General features: G+C 36.1%; 1 protein-coding gene across 3 annotated transcripts in view; it reads right to left on the bottom strand.

The window, feature by feature from the left end:
• ptch1 (patched 1) overlaps positions 1 to 17,558 on the bottom strand; it is a 77,151-nt gene that overhangs the window by 33,569 nt on the left and 26,024 nt on the right. For 2 of the 3 annotated variants that reach the window (XM_073071380.1, XM_073071360.1), the window contains exons 3-14: positions 15,846 to 16,035; positions 15,513 to 15,582; positions 15,318 to 15,409; positions 11,541 to 11,739; positions 11,184 to 11,305; positions 10,116 to 10,263; positions 8,250 to 8,381; positions 7,842 to 7,997; positions 6,143 to 6,223; positions 5,375 to 5,473; positions 4,120 to 4,245; positions 963 to 1,081 (exon numbers count right to left, since the gene is read on the bottom strand). In XM_073071380.1, coding sequence (XP_072927481.1) covers positions 963 to 1,081; positions 4,120 to 4,245; positions 5,375 to 5,473; positions 6,143 to 6,223; positions 7,842 to 7,997; positions 8,250 to 8,381; positions 10,116 to 10,263; positions 11,184 to 11,305; positions 11,541 to 11,739; positions 15,318 to 15,409; positions 15,513 to 15,582; positions 15,846 to 16,035 — 1,534 coding nt within the window. The remainder of the gene's footprint in view (positions 1 to 962; positions 1,082 to 4,119; positions 4,246 to 5,374; positions 5,474 to 6,142; positions 6,224 to 7,841; positions 7,998 to 8,249; positions 8,382 to 10,115; positions 10,264 to 11,183; positions 11,306 to 11,540; positions 11,740 to 15,317; positions 15,410 to 15,512; positions 15,583 to 15,845; positions 16,036 to 17,558) is intronic. The other variant, XM_073071370.1, reaches the window with a different exon arrangement.

The raw sequence follows: 17,558 nt of genomic DNA on the forward strand, positions 1-17,558 counted from the left end.
TTTTGACTCACTGCAAATCAGCAGCATCCTTTAATAAGACCCAAAAAAAATGAAATAGATTTTAAATTTAGGAGTCAGGGAAGGATAATGGGGCTGATTCAAGGTCTGGAAACCAAAAGAACTGTGCATTCCGCAGGCTCTGCCAATTTTAACAGCAGGTTCTGATGACTTTTGTTATGCCCTTGCTTCATGCCAATCACCAGTCAGACCAATAGGCTGATGGGTGGACCAGAGACACAAGGCCATTGGTGGTGGTGGTGGTGGTGGTGGGGGGGGGGGGGGGGGGTGGTTGGTGGTGATGTATGCGAGGGAAAGTCCGGAGTTCTGAGCTAGGCAACAATAAAATGAATGGGTTGAGGTCAGTAGTTTTACATTTTAACCTGCGAAAGGTTACAATGTTATGGTGAGACAACCAAATAAACTTTGTGGCCTTCAGCTTTACTTCATTAAACTCAGGAACATTCATAATCTACGATGTGAAAATTCCTTGTTAGTTTTGCTGCAACTGAACATCATTCAGATTGAATGCCATACATGCATTGCTGTCCAAAACCAAAATCTTGGTTATTCAGAATTGCTGATTACAGACGCTTTCCCCTCAATTTCATACATAATATTTCTAGATCAATATAACTAAGTATTTTGTAAAATGGCATGACAAATTTAAGTAGTTAAACATGAATGGAATTAAATCAGTTCTACTAAAATCCATGGGAAAATCAGCAATTCTCTCCCGCAGACCATAACTACTGATTTATCTCTTACTTTTCCAGGGGACAAGAGTTTATTGCTCTTCAAACAATTGTGCTTCCAGTAAATTATTCAGTCAGAAAGCACCATAAAAACTTATTCTTACTCCACCTCTCAATAAAAGCAGTATTACAAAACTGTAGGGGATATTTATTCACATACCACAGAACCTTAGTAAACTTAGAAAATTTAACTTTTCAGTTGCTTCATACCTTGTAAAACAGCAAAGGATGTCGAGCTTCCTCTCCTCCCTCCGATAAAGATCCATGCTGAGAATGGCAGGGAAGATGAGAAGAACCATAGCAAAGTTAAAGACCACAACAACAGCAGCCTGAAAACAGAATTGAGTAGGTAGTCCATTTGAGAAGGCGGTGAAGAAAATATCTGTATACAGGTATATTACACATGAAGTTAGCCATAACTTCAACATTTTTAAGCCCTGCCTTTAAAACGTTTAAGAACAAAAAGGTTTACATTATCCTTTAAAGGGTTACTTTTATCTTTTGTTATTTGTACATTTAATGTCTTATTCAGTTCTTTGGATTTATTAGTAAATGCAGCTTGCACAATAGTTATCACAAGTCAAAACTCCATGTACTACATATGCTCCGTGCCACAATGAAACAATAAGAACTGTGAAAGGGTAGCACCAGCATGAACAGCAAGACTTTCTCTACAATCCCGTGATAATTCATTCCTCTCTCTCAACCTACACACTGCCCACAATAAATTTCACAATCATATTTGCAATTGTGTGCTTTCATGGCTTATGCAAAACTATTTTTATACTTTGTTTCTTAAATACATATCAACCCAAATGTTCCAGAAAATGTTTAATCTTTTATTTCTTTTGAGATAACGTCTCAGTGGTGCTCTGGAGAGATAGAAAACTGATGGCCTTTAAAAGCATTTTTCATAGAAAAGTAATAATTTTGACAGTGACAGGGATTAAGATTTAGAACCAAAATTAATTCAGGTCTCTGAATTTTCAAATACAACATGTATTCTCATTATTTTAGAATTCAAATAATTCAAACTCCTCAAATATGCATTATCAATAAGCTGTTCAGGGCAAAACTGGTTACTTCATGCTAAGGTTAAAAAGAATAAAAGCCTGTGCAAAAGATCCATAAAGAGAAGCCAGCATGACTGGCTGCTGGGGCCCAGCCCAAGGTACGGGCTGTATGTGCCATTCCCGGGGGACCACCCAGAGAGCATGGGTATATACTGCTCATCACCTCTGGCTATGCAGATGATGAGGCCTGTCACCCACAGTTCCCACCTTACTTCTGCCTGCTTGCAACTCTGCTAGATCCTCCTTTTGTTGTCCTTTTCAATACCCTGTTCTTAACTGCTGGAACAGCTTTTCTTTAGAGTGCAATTCTATTTGTCATACAATCAAGGCAGGGGTATACAAAGGTTAAGGAATTGGGGAAGGGGGCTACGTAGGTCATTCACTCCACTTACTCAATCTGCCACAATTGTGCCAAGGATTTCACCACCACCACCAACCCCCACCCCATACTCTCTAAGGGTTTCCAATGAATGTTAAACATTTTATAAAAATGTATACAAATGCACTTAGAAGTATTTCATCCTGTCTTCTTGCGCAAATTCCACAAAATTACCAAGCTAGATCTGATTAGCTTAAAATACACTACCACACTGTTTATCAACTGTGACACCATAACCTGATCAAACGTAGATTAGCTACATGATCAACAATACATCTGGAGAAAACTACATCAAACATTCAGAAGAAAATAACAGTGAAAGAAACGAAACTACTGACGTGCAAGGCTGAAAGCAGTCTGCGTTTCCAAGATCTAATCCGGAAACCATTTATTCTCCCTCAGCAATTGGATTGTTTTACAGATACTGGGCCTCAAAAGACATAGATACTTTGATAATTATCTCACGCTGTCTTAAGGAAATCATCAAAGTCAATTCCCATTCTGCCATATGAATCAATAGGGGAATTACTTCTTTTTATTACATCATAAGGGGAAAAGAAGAGAATAATAAGGAAAACAAGAAAACATCGTTTTCTGTTTAAAGTTTCATTCAGTGCAACTAAATGTGTCTTTTGGCAAGCCAATCAAATTGATTTGAACAAGTGGTTTGGAAACTGAAATCTGTTTCATCAAAACAGTAGTGTTTTGTTTCTAATCGGTCTGATTAGTCTGTTATGACAGTTCATTTTATGCAATGCTTTATATAAAAATACTCTTAACCTTTTCTGCCCCTCTCCACTTCAAACCTGTAACTGTAACCAAATGGACAAATTATCACTTTTGATTTCAAAGAACTAGCTCTGGGTCTTTGAATCTAGCTGCTGTGATATTATCCCAGGTATTGTGAAAAATTGTAACCCTTCGCTTTTGTTGGGGAGGTTACCATTCAGACAACGTGAAAAATGAATGGAGACTTAGGTTACAAAATGCAAAAATGCTCCTCTGAAATATTACAGTTAACCTCCTCTGCAAATGTTAACTGACCTCATAAATTGTTTCCACGTTAAACTGGAGCAATTATGTTTCAAATAAGCAATACTGAAAATGAATAAGGTCTTCCTGATGTCAACACCTCAGCTAACTAGCAAGATTTACCTTTGATGTTTCTGGCTTTGGTTAAAAAAAAACTACTTGAAACAAGAAAAGTTAAATTTAGATTTTCCACATTTTTACACTATAGATTTTAGCTCAGATCATAATGAATTGAGATATTTTATTGGCAGTCATATTATTGGTTTGCAGACATGCAGAGAAAGAAACTAATATATAAATAGATATGGAAAACTTACAAAATATCTAGAAAGATAAAGGTGATTTTAATAATAATTTTAATTTGATATGCAGAGCAATAAAATCAACTGAAAACAAAAATAAATTCAAAGGATTTCAGTTTCACTCTAAATTCAGGGTCTATAGTTCTGGCAATTGAGACATTGTTATGTCAATGAACTATCACCACATTCAAAATATGACCAAAATTTCATGATAATTGTGCAAATATATGAGAAGTGGGACTACTGCAGTAAGCTGCAAAAGGTTTCTCTGCTATTCCTCTACCTAATCATCGAAAACTTTGTGCATTTTGGCTATATATTTTCTAACAAAGGATAACGTGTTGTTAGAATCTTACAATAGTAACAGAATTAATAGAGTGAAATTCACCCAAGAGCAAATTGTTACTTTGTTAAATCAGAATTCCTATTGTTTCACACATTATCGATGACTATTCCTTATTTTCAGACATCATAACACTATGTTCACACATCAAATACAACAGTATATGACTTTTAAAACAAAGGTTCTGAATAGAATTCAAAATTCTGAATAGAACATTGTATTGAATAGTTTCACGTACTTGCAAGGAAAATGCTCGTAGGGCAGGGATGGGTATTAAAGCAGCCATAAAAAAGGCAGTCACATTGCTGATTGAGGTAAGGGCCACACTTGCTCCAGTTCTCTTTAAACATTCTCCTGTTCGGTCCTGTGGGAGACAAGTTAAAGAATTTCAAACCACAATCATCTTGGTTATTCCCCCCAAAAATATTAAATGATAGAACACATTAAAAGTAATACATTCATTCTGAATACAAGCATAAAGCATACAGCACTGGTACTGTTCAACAAAAGTAACATTAGTGAATGAAGGCAGTTTAGATTACCATCTTGGCTTGGAAAGCCAATGTTATTCAAATACTACACTAATTACAATCAACTTTCCATTTTAGGAACTGGAAAAGTTTTTAAAAAAATTTTGTTTGAAGACACTCTTCATGTTAACTCTTTAAAGGCTATAGCCACCATTCCAAAGATACAGGTTGATTTTAAAACCATAGTTAGGCATGTTTTTTTATAGCTCACAAAACTGGACATTGTTTTTGAAGTCAAAAGCTCCTCATTATGTCAGGGGGGAAAAAAAACAGCCTCAGCCTTCTCCAGTGTATGGAAGTCTAACCACATTCCCTTCAGATAAAAATGCATCCCAATCCTATTGTGCTAGGGAAGAAGAGTTCTTTTTAAAAAAAAATTAAAGCCAAACTATTTGCGTTTTTGATACAGTTATTCCTGTGGCATCAACAGATCCAGCTGTTGGCATATCTGCGGGACGATAAACATAGGCGCCACTCCTCTTCTTATACGTAAATAAGGGTGCAGCAATAAAATACAAGACCACACACATCAAGTCAGTCTGATATTCAGAGCTAAAAGGACAATGTTCTCCTGCCAACTACACTGTTTACTATTTGAAACCACTTCTAAGCATCTGCAGAAGCACGATGCTTCAAGCTTGCCAAAAAAGGAACTGACAAGTCAATCTTATCTTTGGCGAGTTGGAGTTAGGTTTGGGGTAAATGTGAAGAAGAGATAACTGACCAAATGGAAGAGAAATTTCCTTTTGACCACCACTTTAATATGGACCTGCAGAAGCCTATGCCCAAAATAAAGATTAACTATGTCCTTTGCTACAATTAAAATACTGATGACTATTTTCTATTCAAAGTACAGGTAGTTGCTAATTAGGTCCAAAATACTTTTGTATGATTAGAAATAACATAAGAAAAAGTAAACAAGTTTCAAAATGATGATGAGTTTTCATAAGTTTTCCTTCTTACCTCAAATGGAATTCTTTTATTGTGTCCCGTTTCACTGAATGCATGTGCTAAGAGGAAGACATCATCCACACCAACACCAAGAGCAAGAAAGGGCAAAACCTGCAGAACGTGAACACCAACAGCATCTCAATTCACTCAACAAGTACTTCAGATGCTGAATTATTAACCAAATAATGTACCATTTTAATTCGCACAACTGGTAAAATGAATAAACAATCATCACTGAATGCTTGCATTAAATACTCTATTCCACAAAGTGCTTGCAAAACTCTCAATATTTCAATGCAAACTCCAACAGACCTCACAAATCAAAATTCTGATTGGCCTGCTCTGCTGGCAGAGGCACTTTAGACAAAGCTGTATGTGTACCCTAAGTTCCAACGTTATCATGTACTGCAGGGATGAAGTTATTTGTGTAGACAGATCAGGCAACTAAGGTACCCAGAGAGCATACATGTAGAGTCCATCATGATCCAGCAGTAGATAGCCCAAAATAACTATGCAAGGTTACGTCTGAATCTTTCAATGTGGCAGAAAAGTCCCCCAAGACTTTGATCTCCAAAGAAATGCTTGAATTTAGTGACAAGTAATGATGTTTGCTGAATGTTCAGTACCATTCTTAGCTAGTAATAGCTCTGCTAAGGCCTTCTAGGGGTGTGCTGGACAAATTCCAACTGTGACATAGGAACTCTCCCAAGCACACCCCAATGATATAGGGTGCAGGGGAGGGGGAATGCAGATTGATGATTTTCCCACAGCCTCCCATACCTGAAATATGGGACGGAATCTCAAGACGCACCAGGTTCCACCCCATTCTCTGGCCTTCTGTCCGGAGATCCACTGGGGTTCCTTAATGTTTAAGTATTAAGAATCAGTACTTTGAGACATTTATCTATGTTAAAGGTGCTATATAAATGAAGATGTTGCTGCAGTAGCAGTAATGAAGACATCAAACTCAAAAAAAAATCACAAGAGTGAGGATGTTTATTTCATTAGTATTTAATCTCATTGTCATCTTCAATAACACACTTTACATTTCTTGATTTGTCAAATTTAAGCTCTGGAAGTTAAACAGTGTGTTTAGATTTCAAATGGACTAGTTTACATGAATTTTAAGCTATGAGTCAATAAATTTGCTGCTAGTGCTGTATTGTTCTATAAACAATATGCAATGATAGCAAAATGACCAAAGCAATATGAACACAGTGATGTAAAATTTTACTGTCATGGCTAGTGACGTACTAGAGTGTCCACTGGGTAACACAACTTCAGAGTCAGCAGTTCAAACAAACCTATGGCAATACACATAGGTTTACTCCAGATGAAACGAAAACACTGCTACGAAGTCAAAGAAAGACACAGTCTAGGACTCATTCAGATTAAGGGTTTCATTGTTTTCCATGATGAAACTCAAATTTATACAATTTTCTGACGAGTCTTGATTTTATTGACTTTCAGGTCAACGACCTGTGATCAGGATGTAGGACAAGGATCAGGACCACTATCCAAGATGTAGGGTCCATAACTCAGTAGCCATGCTAACTAACCCGGGTAGCCCACTGAAAATTTGGTTTATAATTATGTTGCAGAAAATAAGGTGAGATTGCTTTGGGAGTAAAAAAAAATGCTGGATTCTGGTTCACTGGTGCTGCTGACCCTTGTATCTAAATGAAGCAAGCATCAGAATAAACACTTCTTCAACTGGGCATTCAAAATATCTGAAATGACACCAATACTTTGAGCAGAAAACATTACTTCGTCACATTGCATGACCCGGATGATATTGAAATTACAAATTTTTGTTTTATCATTTTGACAGTTTTGAAACAGAGCCCAGATAAGGAAATTTTAAAAAGGCTGGAAATTTTGTTCAGGGTAAGATTACATGAGAGCAAGCACCCCGAGCATTAGGTATCCAGCTCTGAAAGCAACCCATTTAATTCCCTTTCCTGAAAATATATTCTTTTAAGTGATTGTATTTTAAGTTTCTCCAAGGAGCTATTCAAGTAATCCAACTGCTGAGTGAAACACTGCAGTAAATGTGTTCTGTTGACATTTTTGGGTCACACCTACCTCTTTGTACTTGTGAAATTTTCAGGATTGCTTTAAAAAAATCTCAATTTAAAATTAAATGCTGTAAAATCTAAAATTCAGCAGGTTGTGATCTAACGAATCAAACAGTAGTTACTGCACTGTCAACGATGGTAGGAATTTGAAATATTGCAATAGAGTTTTAGCCGCTGAGTTTGCAAGGAAAATCTAGCCTTATCTACTCTGTAAATAGCCTATTCAGGCCCTTGATGGAAAGGCCAACACCAAGATATAAATCAATTTAATCTCCAAAATAAAAATTTGATCTGCAGGCAAATCCACAAATAAATTACATCTAATGGATATCACAACACAGCATTAGTAAATATGACTGACTAGGCAAATACTTAACAGATTACTTGACTTTATATTATACCTGAGTTGTTGCAGCATTAAATGAAATTCCAATCAACGAACAAAGGCCCAATCCTGCAGCCACTGACAGTGCAACCAACAAAACACCTGCTAGCCCAACAGCACCCTGGGACTTAGCACAGTCCCATCGCAGCATGGTTAAACAGGCATAGGCAAGCTGCAAGCAGAACACAGGAGAAACAAACATTGAAATCCAAATTATTCTGATGTTTTTCAAACAAGAAATTACTCAAATTCATTTCTTAATCACTGCTATAAATTCACACTTTTGTTCCATACACACATAAATGCCATAAACTATGTTACAAGGCTGTACATAACCAGTGCTTAATTGGCAGACATTATTTCTGAGTGATAAGCAGTGCTATTGATTGTATGGTGACACCTTGAGATGCACAGAATGACTTACCATTAATAGATAGCCACCAGCAACTCTTATAACACTGACATTGGAAAATGACTTGAGGATGTCCTCAAGGGTGGTAGTAGAGAACGAAAGAACCTTGTGGGTCGAATTCTGTGCAACACTTTGATGGACAACCTGGAACAGAAGTATACATAAAAGAAACTTGAAAAGGCGATTTAACTAAACATTTTCTGTGAAAATGTTAGCTTTCTTGTAGTAAAGCATAAGAAGATTGAAATAACCACTACATCATTTAAAAACCAATTAAAACTGAACATTATCCACGAGTAACCTAAATCAAACCAGAAAATAAGATAAACTACTGCATATTTGTCACCATAGTTTAGCTGCAATCCTGATTTACAAGCATTTAATGAACCTCCTTTTCTGCTTGTATGCAAAACAACCTTTGTTTCTCCAACCCCCCCCTCCCCCAACCAATAGCAAAAGTCACAGCTTAGGCAATTCATCAAGTTCTTCTTCACTCCAACAAAAAAAATTCTTCAGAGCTCCTCATTCACACTTCATTGGCTGGCCAGCGCACAGGGTCACAGGCTGCTTTACAAAGGTCACTGCCCGGGAAACAAATGCCAGATGATGTCACATGACCCCACCAATGGGACTGCAGCTGTGAGAAGAATCTGCGCCTAGCTAATGTTTTCCAGACACCTTTTTTTTTTAATAAACAGAGTAACAATCACAGTGGGTGACTGTTGCTCAATTCAGTTTAGGCTTTGTTTGTTTCCATATTATGCTAGTAAAATGCAGCTGCAAACAAATATTATCGTAAATATGCTTGAAACTTTAGCCCAATGTCTGTTTGCATTAAACTTGCAACGGTCATAGGCAGCACTGTGAAGAAAAACTATACTGATGATTCTGAATCCCAACAGGTTTACCTCAAAATCAAGCACTGCATAGCAAGACATTAAAAAAAAACTGTGCAAGCAGAGACAGAAGCAGGCTTCACGGCAGGAAGCCACATCTGGAGGCTAAATTGACCATTTGACAGACACATCCTTCCTATTACACATAGCCTTACATGCTATGTTTTCTAAACTGAAATGCATCTTATTTCCAACACTCTATTTTAAAAGAAAAATATACAGAAGATCAAATGTGATTTTACTTCAGCACTGGAATTTTTCACTGATTCTAGGGGTTTTATTTTGTTTCACAAGGTCAGGTAATTTTGGTTTTTAAAAAATTTATATGCAACACATTAACTTCCAGTTTCAATTATAAATTCCAATAAAATAGCTTACAACAGTAAATAATCCCTGTACAAAGTCTTTCATTGTTGTGCATCATTTTATTAGAGTAATTTTTACCCAGTTATCTAAGCATATCACTGACTAGTTTAACAAACATGGCTGATCATTAATTTAAGTACATTTGGAAAGTCATTTTCATTGCAAAATGACTGACACAAAATATTTTCCTAACATGTAATTTATTGGTGTAGAAAACACAAAACTGAATGTTTAAATCAGGTTTTGAAGGTGTTTGCTGTTACTGGGGGGAGGGAGAGGGAAAAATATAAAAAAAATTAAAGCCGAATTTAACAGTTATCCAGGGGCAGTTTTGTACAAAGGAGCTGGAAGAAGTGCAAATCTCTGATAATTGTTTCAAAGTACTCATGCAACATATCTTTCCCTGAAGTGCATTGACTGGTGTTATGTAGAGCTGACAGAACAGTCATACAGTATTGCACCCAGCAAGAAACAGCAATGACATCACTGATCAGAGACGGACAGTGAATGCATACAGTAGTAGATGACCATTTCCTTAAATGTTAGTTATATTCTGATCCAACATACAAATTTCAGCATGTACATAAGAACTTTCATTGCTTCTTTTTGATTTTACCTCAACGTATTTCCTTTGCCAGGCCTCTAGAATGGCCGCAGCTTTGTCCAAATTCCAGTTGATATCCGAAACGTAGTAATAACCCTTGAAATGCTCGTACATCTGCTTGGGAGTCATTAAATGAAACATGCTCTGGAAAGCTTGGGCACTGAACACAGGTACAAAGGGATGGGGGATGGGGCAAAAATAAACATCATCAACTCAGTTTACCAAGTCAGAAATGAAAAGCTCAAAATGTCTCAGCTACTTTTCTCCACCTTCTAAAAACCTGACTTTTACATTTTTGTGACTTGTAAATGAACATTCAAAGGTATGACTCAGATTTTCTCTGTGACAGAGAAAGAACACATTTTATTGACTATTAGCTCTCCTATTTCTTATTAATTATTGAATAAGTTCTACATAGTTCGGAGTAAAAGCAAACACCACTTTAAGTTTTATTTCTAATATGGCTTCAAGTGTAAGCTACTTATTGCTTCCCTCCTTTTACAATGCTACTTCCTTCGTGGACTAAGGTTAACAATGTCTCGGAGGCAGAAAGTCATAACGAAGGACTGGAATATCATTGTCATTAGTGATACAACATTAGTATTCAGATAAAAATTTAAAAATGGGAGTCAAGCCGAAGGAAACCCTCCTCCCTAGTAAGCATCGCTTTCCCATCGAAGTCGATGGGAAAGGATTCTAGATTGCACTTTTTTTATAACAATTTTAACACAACATCCACCCTACCCAAGTAATAAATCATATATACGGAGCACATCTGCTGGAACCATCCGGACTAAAAAAAAATCAAAAATAAGCATATTTATAATTATTCTATAAGATCCTTTAAGTGCAACAGGAATCCAACTATTTTAGAGGTGTCTTCCTTTATTAAAAATTGGCCATTATCATGACAACCTTTTCTAATTAAAAAAATCTTTTGGAGTGCTTCCTTTCACCCATTTGCTTTGTGAATATTTAGAGCATGGAATGAGGCCCTGAGACAAGATTACTCCATTTGCATACAATTCTGTTATTTTACGGTAATTAACTATAACAATGGTTTCTGGTTCAGTTGCCTACCTGCGGAGTTTTCCACTGCTGTTCTTGGTGGTACCTCCTAATATTAGCTCCTCTTGCCAATGCATGTACTTTTTAGACAGGCCTTGGCAGCCACCACTTAGTATATGGGCAATATTAAGAGGCTGTAAATGTAATAAGCATCATCAGGCATACAATTATATAATGTCATGACTATATAACTCGAAAGCTTATCAGAATTTTCAGTTTGACTACAAGCATATTACCATTGATACTGCAATGCTTGAGAAGGATTGTTAGGTTATATGCAAGTCAAAAATCCAGTAATAAACGCAAATCATCCCTGATATAAAAGAACTGTACAGAAACAGAAGTAAAATATCTACAGTTACTGCTTACTGTTGTTGAGTTCTTGTTAGGGGCAGTATGTGGGCAGTCAGGATCTGCGGGGTTCAGGCAAGGGCGATCCATGTAACCATGTCCCACACCAGCCTTGGTCAACATTTCTTCCCAAATATCCACCTCATGCTTTAAGTTCTTTAACTCCTCAAGGAATTCTAAGGGGTCAAGATTTGTCCATTGCAACTGTGGCTTCCCTCTGTCAAGAAATAAATTGCACCTTTAAGTAAACTTTCACTAAAGACAGCTGCTACTTATTTTGGCAATTTGTGTTTACTATTTGGGCACAGGTCAAAAAAAAACCCCTAAATATCTAAAACCTGAATGTTTGGGAGGCACGGGGTGTAGCTGGTAGAGCTTCAGCAATACAGACTTAATCTCTCCTTCAGTGGTGCTGCATGGTATTTGCCAATTTGGTATCTGCCAATTCCCCATGTGGCTGCAAAGACTTCCCTTGGTTGCTTAAATTTCCTCTCACATTCCGAAAGAGTGGTGCTAGGTTAATTGGCCACTGCTAATTGCTCCTAATGTGGCTGAGTGAAAAAAATCTAGAAGTTGATGCAAACGTGAACAGAAAAAAAAGTTTCAGGGAAAAAAAAGAGGGAATGTGCTGCTCTGCAAGCAGGTATAGACTGCATAAGCTAGAAATTTCTTCCCATTTTTAGGGAGGTATAGAATGACATCACTGGCTTGTAAATACTAGAAAATGCAGGGTAATTATATTAATTCAATTAATTCACACAAAAATCTACATTACACAAAACTTTTCAATATCTCTCACAGATATTCTTCGTCACAGAGAATGAATCGTTCTGCTGAACCCCTGTCAAGTCTGACCTGGTGAAAGATCCAGCACCCAAATTTTCCAGTGTAATTGCAGATAGTCCACCTCTGTCACTAGACTCCACAAGCAGTCTGACATTAAAGCATGGTCAGACTGACAGTGACAAGTAACTCTCAGGATGTTAGGAGCATCCACATTTGCATGACTGAGCTTCAGAAATCTTATGGATTGTCAATCTAGCCTGCTTACATAAAGGTAGTGCACTGATAGTATAAATTTTCAATTATTGTTGCTTAAGTATTCCTAATTGGTTAAAGTGTTTTAATTTTCATTTTTAGTAAGTTATGCTTTTCTAATTATTTGTTTTGAGTTCAAATAATTGGGGCTACTATTAAAACACTCAGCAACATTTAAGATTCTTGAAAGATTTGACAGTTGACTAAGCCCAAGGAGATGGCTGAAGTTTTTTGTAAGCTCTTTTGCAGGCTTGTTCTAGGATTACATTGTGCAAAGCCATTTGAGAATTAAATTAGCAGATCTGGTAAATGTATAAAAAAAACCCGTAGGATAGGTTAGAAGCTAAAGCGGACGGCTCACCACTGGCTGCAAGTGCAGTTGCATTGTACATGCAGTGAGCCATGATTTCATGTAAGCAGAGAGGTATCCGACTATAGTCAACTTTCTGTTCTGTTTGTAGTAATAAAATAGTGTTAAATTGAAAAGGGGTGGCATAAGTTCCACTGCCAAACAAAAAGCTAATGAATAGAGTGTATTGGAATTTAGGAGTGGAAAATTAATAATACTGAATTTACCACTTAGCTATGAATTTAAAATCTATTCCACCACATTCTGCTGTGAATTTTAGTAACACATTTAGTCTGGCATTTCAAACACATTCAAAGAAGCTTAACTATCAAGTTTAGTAATAATCTGAAATTGCTATCAAAAAACACAATAATCTAAAAGGATTAGACATGATATTCAAAAGACTGAATGAAAAATTCATAATTCATTGTATCATTGCAAAAACAATTTTTAAAAAAGTATTTTTGAAGAAAACAAGGAGAAATTTTGAGAGGACTCAGTTGTTAAAAGGTCTAAAAAGGCATGTTACCGGATTAATTTCAATTCTTGATCTGCATCAAAAAGGGAAGCTAATGCATTTCACAGGAGAAATTATAGAAATTCAAATGAACTCTAGCGCCTCCTGTCAACTTCCAGCAGCAATGAAGTGCTACAAATGCACCCTTTTATCATTCACCAGACTTAGCTGAAAACCTAACAATAAGTTGCCAAAAATTCCTCCCAAAATTAAAGGATGTCGATGACAAAAATGTGAACATTTACATGTTGGAACGTGATGGTATCAGCATTTCTTCAAATCCGACCCACGTAAGCACCAAAAATGTGGATGGTTTTATTCTCAAAAAAAACCGAATAATTCTTTTTCCCCACAGGGTTTAATATAAAATACAATCATACTTCAACTAGATATGCTCTTCCAAATTCTGCCTCTTATGCTTCATTGGTTAATATTGAGAGATAAATTTGTTATGAATATGCAGGCTCTGCCAGCCCGCATACACAAGTGTTTCTGTCATTAAAGGCTGTCACATTTACACATTGACAGGGTAAGAAAAAGACATCCAAATGGATCAACAGATCATGACATAATGTCTTCTCTATTATAATAATCAAAGCTGTTTTTATTCCTAAATCGTAGAACCTTACCTTTATTACTGCTAATGATACCTTACTTCTTTATAAACTTTGACAACCTGGCAATCAACCAACATCCCCCTCCCCTTTTGAATTTCTTCCTGCTGCTGACAGATTAGAGAGCTTTTGGCTGGGTTACTTTGCGGTTCAAACCACATTGTATCTGCCTAACCAGGCTTGAGTTATTATTTCAATTCTCCCAACCAGAAAACACAAAACCCTTATTTACAATTCAATTTTTTTTACATTATCTGCTTCTTGACCCTGCCTACATTTACAAGAAGTCTCAAGACACAGAGGGTAAATAAAATAACACAATTTGATTTGGGAATCAGAATTTTGAAATCTACACATTCCGTGATTAAAATGCCAAACTTAACTGACTGATAAAGAGCCACATGTGAGAAAATATGCTTTCATTACTCTCTTCTAATTGATGTTAGCAGCCAAATATCTTTGTTGATTGATGAGAACGGGCAGTAGAACAGAGACCAATGTCATCAAATTATTAGCTATGTAAACATAGTAGAAAGGTTGTAGGGTAAATATTCGTTCAAGCCCCACTTTGGTTCCACCAGGAGACTTGAGCCTTGCAAAAAGAAAGTAGTCATTGAACCCATTAATTGGCTGAACTGCTGGTTCTTGTCAGGATGGTATGGGCATCTTACCAAGCTGAAGGAATGGATACTAGGCCACATGCCTTGTCTGTAGTCAAGAGGGTTTGTGTGGTTGTGAATTGGCATTTGGAATGCCATGGACTTGATGAGCATGCCTATTTCCCCTGGATCAACTGTTAGTCGGTGAAGAACAGGTGCTGAGCCTGCCTTGGTGCACCATGTCTGATTTCTCCATGGCAACCCTAGACTGGTGAAAAGCCTACAAACCCAAGGGTTCTAAAACCATCTGCTTAACTCTGTTTAAATAGTTGTCTTTGGAGAACAAGTTCTTAGTGCCACTCTCATTGCACCCATTTTGCCCTTACAGCAGGCACTTCAGTTCCAGTGTCAACTTTATTATCTAGACAAAACGTTAGCTCAAGACATAGCTAAAGAAACAAGAGTTGCCTGGTTCTCAAGTTTTTGAGTTCACAACAATGAATGAACTCATGGAAATTCTGAACCTATTTACTGACTGCATTCTACTTTGTAGTCTGTTATGCCTTTTGAATGATTTATATATATTTAGTAAAAATATAAAATGTGAACAAAAAACCTCACATAACATTAGCTTAAAAAATCCAAATGTTGACATTATAACTGAAGGCAATTACTTACGGTAGGTAGACTGTTCCTAATTGTAATTTAGCACCTTCCCAGAAACAGTCCAAAGGTGTGATTATTAGACAGGGATACAATTTTTCGATAAGCTGATAAAAACAGAAGCAATCACTCATTTTAGCAATGATCAAAATTGAAGTAAACTTTTATTTTCTGTAATAGTTTTGAATTTCAATGGTACTCTAATCTCACCTGGTCCATCCAACCTGTTTCTGTTACAAGTGCTCCTGATTTATAACACAAGTGGTCTAAGGTCCACTGTCTAAAGAAAAGAGGGAGAGAGAAAAAAGTATTAAAACATGCACACAAGTTAAATATGTGCATGCAGGAAGATTAGATGGCAATGCAACAAAATGACACGATGACAGGACTAGACTTCACAGACTTGAAAAGGTAGCACTTAAGTACATTTCCAGTTAGAGTCAATTTTCTTGGAAGAACAAAGATTTCCTTTGAAATAGGAAATAAAGTGCTTCACGCAAGGTAGTTAACATTGAGAGATGTGATTAATTCAATGTGACTTACTTGTTGTACAAATAAACTTGCACTCTGCTGGCTTTAAGTGCAGAGTCAAGGTGTTGCTGCAGTGCTTCAACTGTTAGAATATTAGCACCTTCCTCAGGTGGTGTTTGAATCATGATCTGTGGATTGAACATGGCCTCTTCTCCTATCTTCTCTCGCGTGTATGATAGTTCTCGACTCACTCTGCTACCAACTATGGAAAAATACAAAATAGCTTAGTAATATTGGAATGCAGAATGGACTAATCAATTTCAAAACTATTGATTACCCATAAATTAAATTGCGAAGTTTATTTTAATCAGATCATATGACAATCACATTGCTGAATTTCTGATTGATACCATGATTATTTTTGCCATAATTCCTTACAGTATTGATACTTGTGAAAAATCAGGAATATGATTGCTCAAATATTTAAAAAGATAAATACTGAATCAAGTTGAAATGCTGTTGGCACTTGATATAGATGGGCAGTACTTTCATGGGTATTCTATGTATGTCCTGCAACAAAATAATCTCAGAATAAAGCAGTAAATAGTCATTCCCCATTCCAAATGGTTGCTTTACACATAGAGCCATTTCCATTATTTGCCTGATCCTGAAAGATGCATGCCACAGGCAAAAATCATATTCAAAATAACCAATAACCTTCTCATATCTTACTTTACACAAGTAACAAAATCCCATGGCCAAATTACTACCCTACGCCTTCCTTTGATCCAACATAATTTCTCTTAAAAAAGCTTTTGAAAAAAAACTTTTCTAGTTATGCCATTTTTGCTGCTTGTGCATTTAGAATCGCTCAAGAAGAAACAAAAGCTTGGATGTGTTTCCAAGTCACTAGCACAGACTCTTCTTTAAATACGAAGCAAAAGGGCAGGCACTATAATAGACATGCAATTCACCCTACCTACCTATTTTCTCCATTATATCTAAAGGATTTTTAACATCCCATGTTATACACAAAGGTTTACCCCAATGTCTCCTGCTAAATCATACATCTTAGCACTAATATACACTTAATTTAACTTTTATCATTTGCATAGTTACACAAAACACTATTAGTTAATGTATGAGACACCTCAGTTCCTTGAATCGAACAGCTAAATAATATTTCATATCCCCAATTTATTTAAATGTATGCAGCTTGGATATTAACTGCGCATTATGTAAATCAGCACACTTCTAAAATTGATTGCAAAAAGAAAATCCAATGTTTTGTATTTTCCTATTTTAAAAAAATCTTTGCAGTAGGCAGGTAGAATGAGCAGAGAGACATTTCAACTTTCATAATGCTAAGAAATATTGTATCTGCAGCTTCAAAATGAAGAAAGATTCTGTAGAATATGGAAAATGTATTATAGTCTTGGTTTCTACAAATTGCATATATTCCATGATTTTGTTTCACTTTATTGAAAATCTTAAATATCCAAGTACTTTTTATACATAAAATCTTTGTCAAGATTTTTGTCAAATGTTAAAAATTAAACTTTTTCTAAATATCTAGAAGTTATTCGCAACTTCAATATTTGTCATTTTCTTAATGAATCAAAATATTCATCTGAAATCTTATGCCATCTTTCTTAGAAGCTATAGGTTATAACATCCAACATAAAGTTTAAACAATATATTTTTGATTAAATTTTATAGATGCTTTAATTTGTCATTCCAATTCTTTAAAAATTTGATATTCCCAGTGAAGATTATTATTGGGAA

This window comes from Hemitrygon akajei, chromosome 2 (assembly GCF_048418815.1).
Source record: "Hemitrygon akajei chromosome 2, sHemAka1.3, whole genome shotgun sequence".
In the NCBI taxonomy this organism is placed as follows: Eukaryota; Metazoa; Chordata; class Chondrichthyes; order Myliobatiformes; family Dasyatidae; genus Hemitrygon; species Hemitrygon akajei.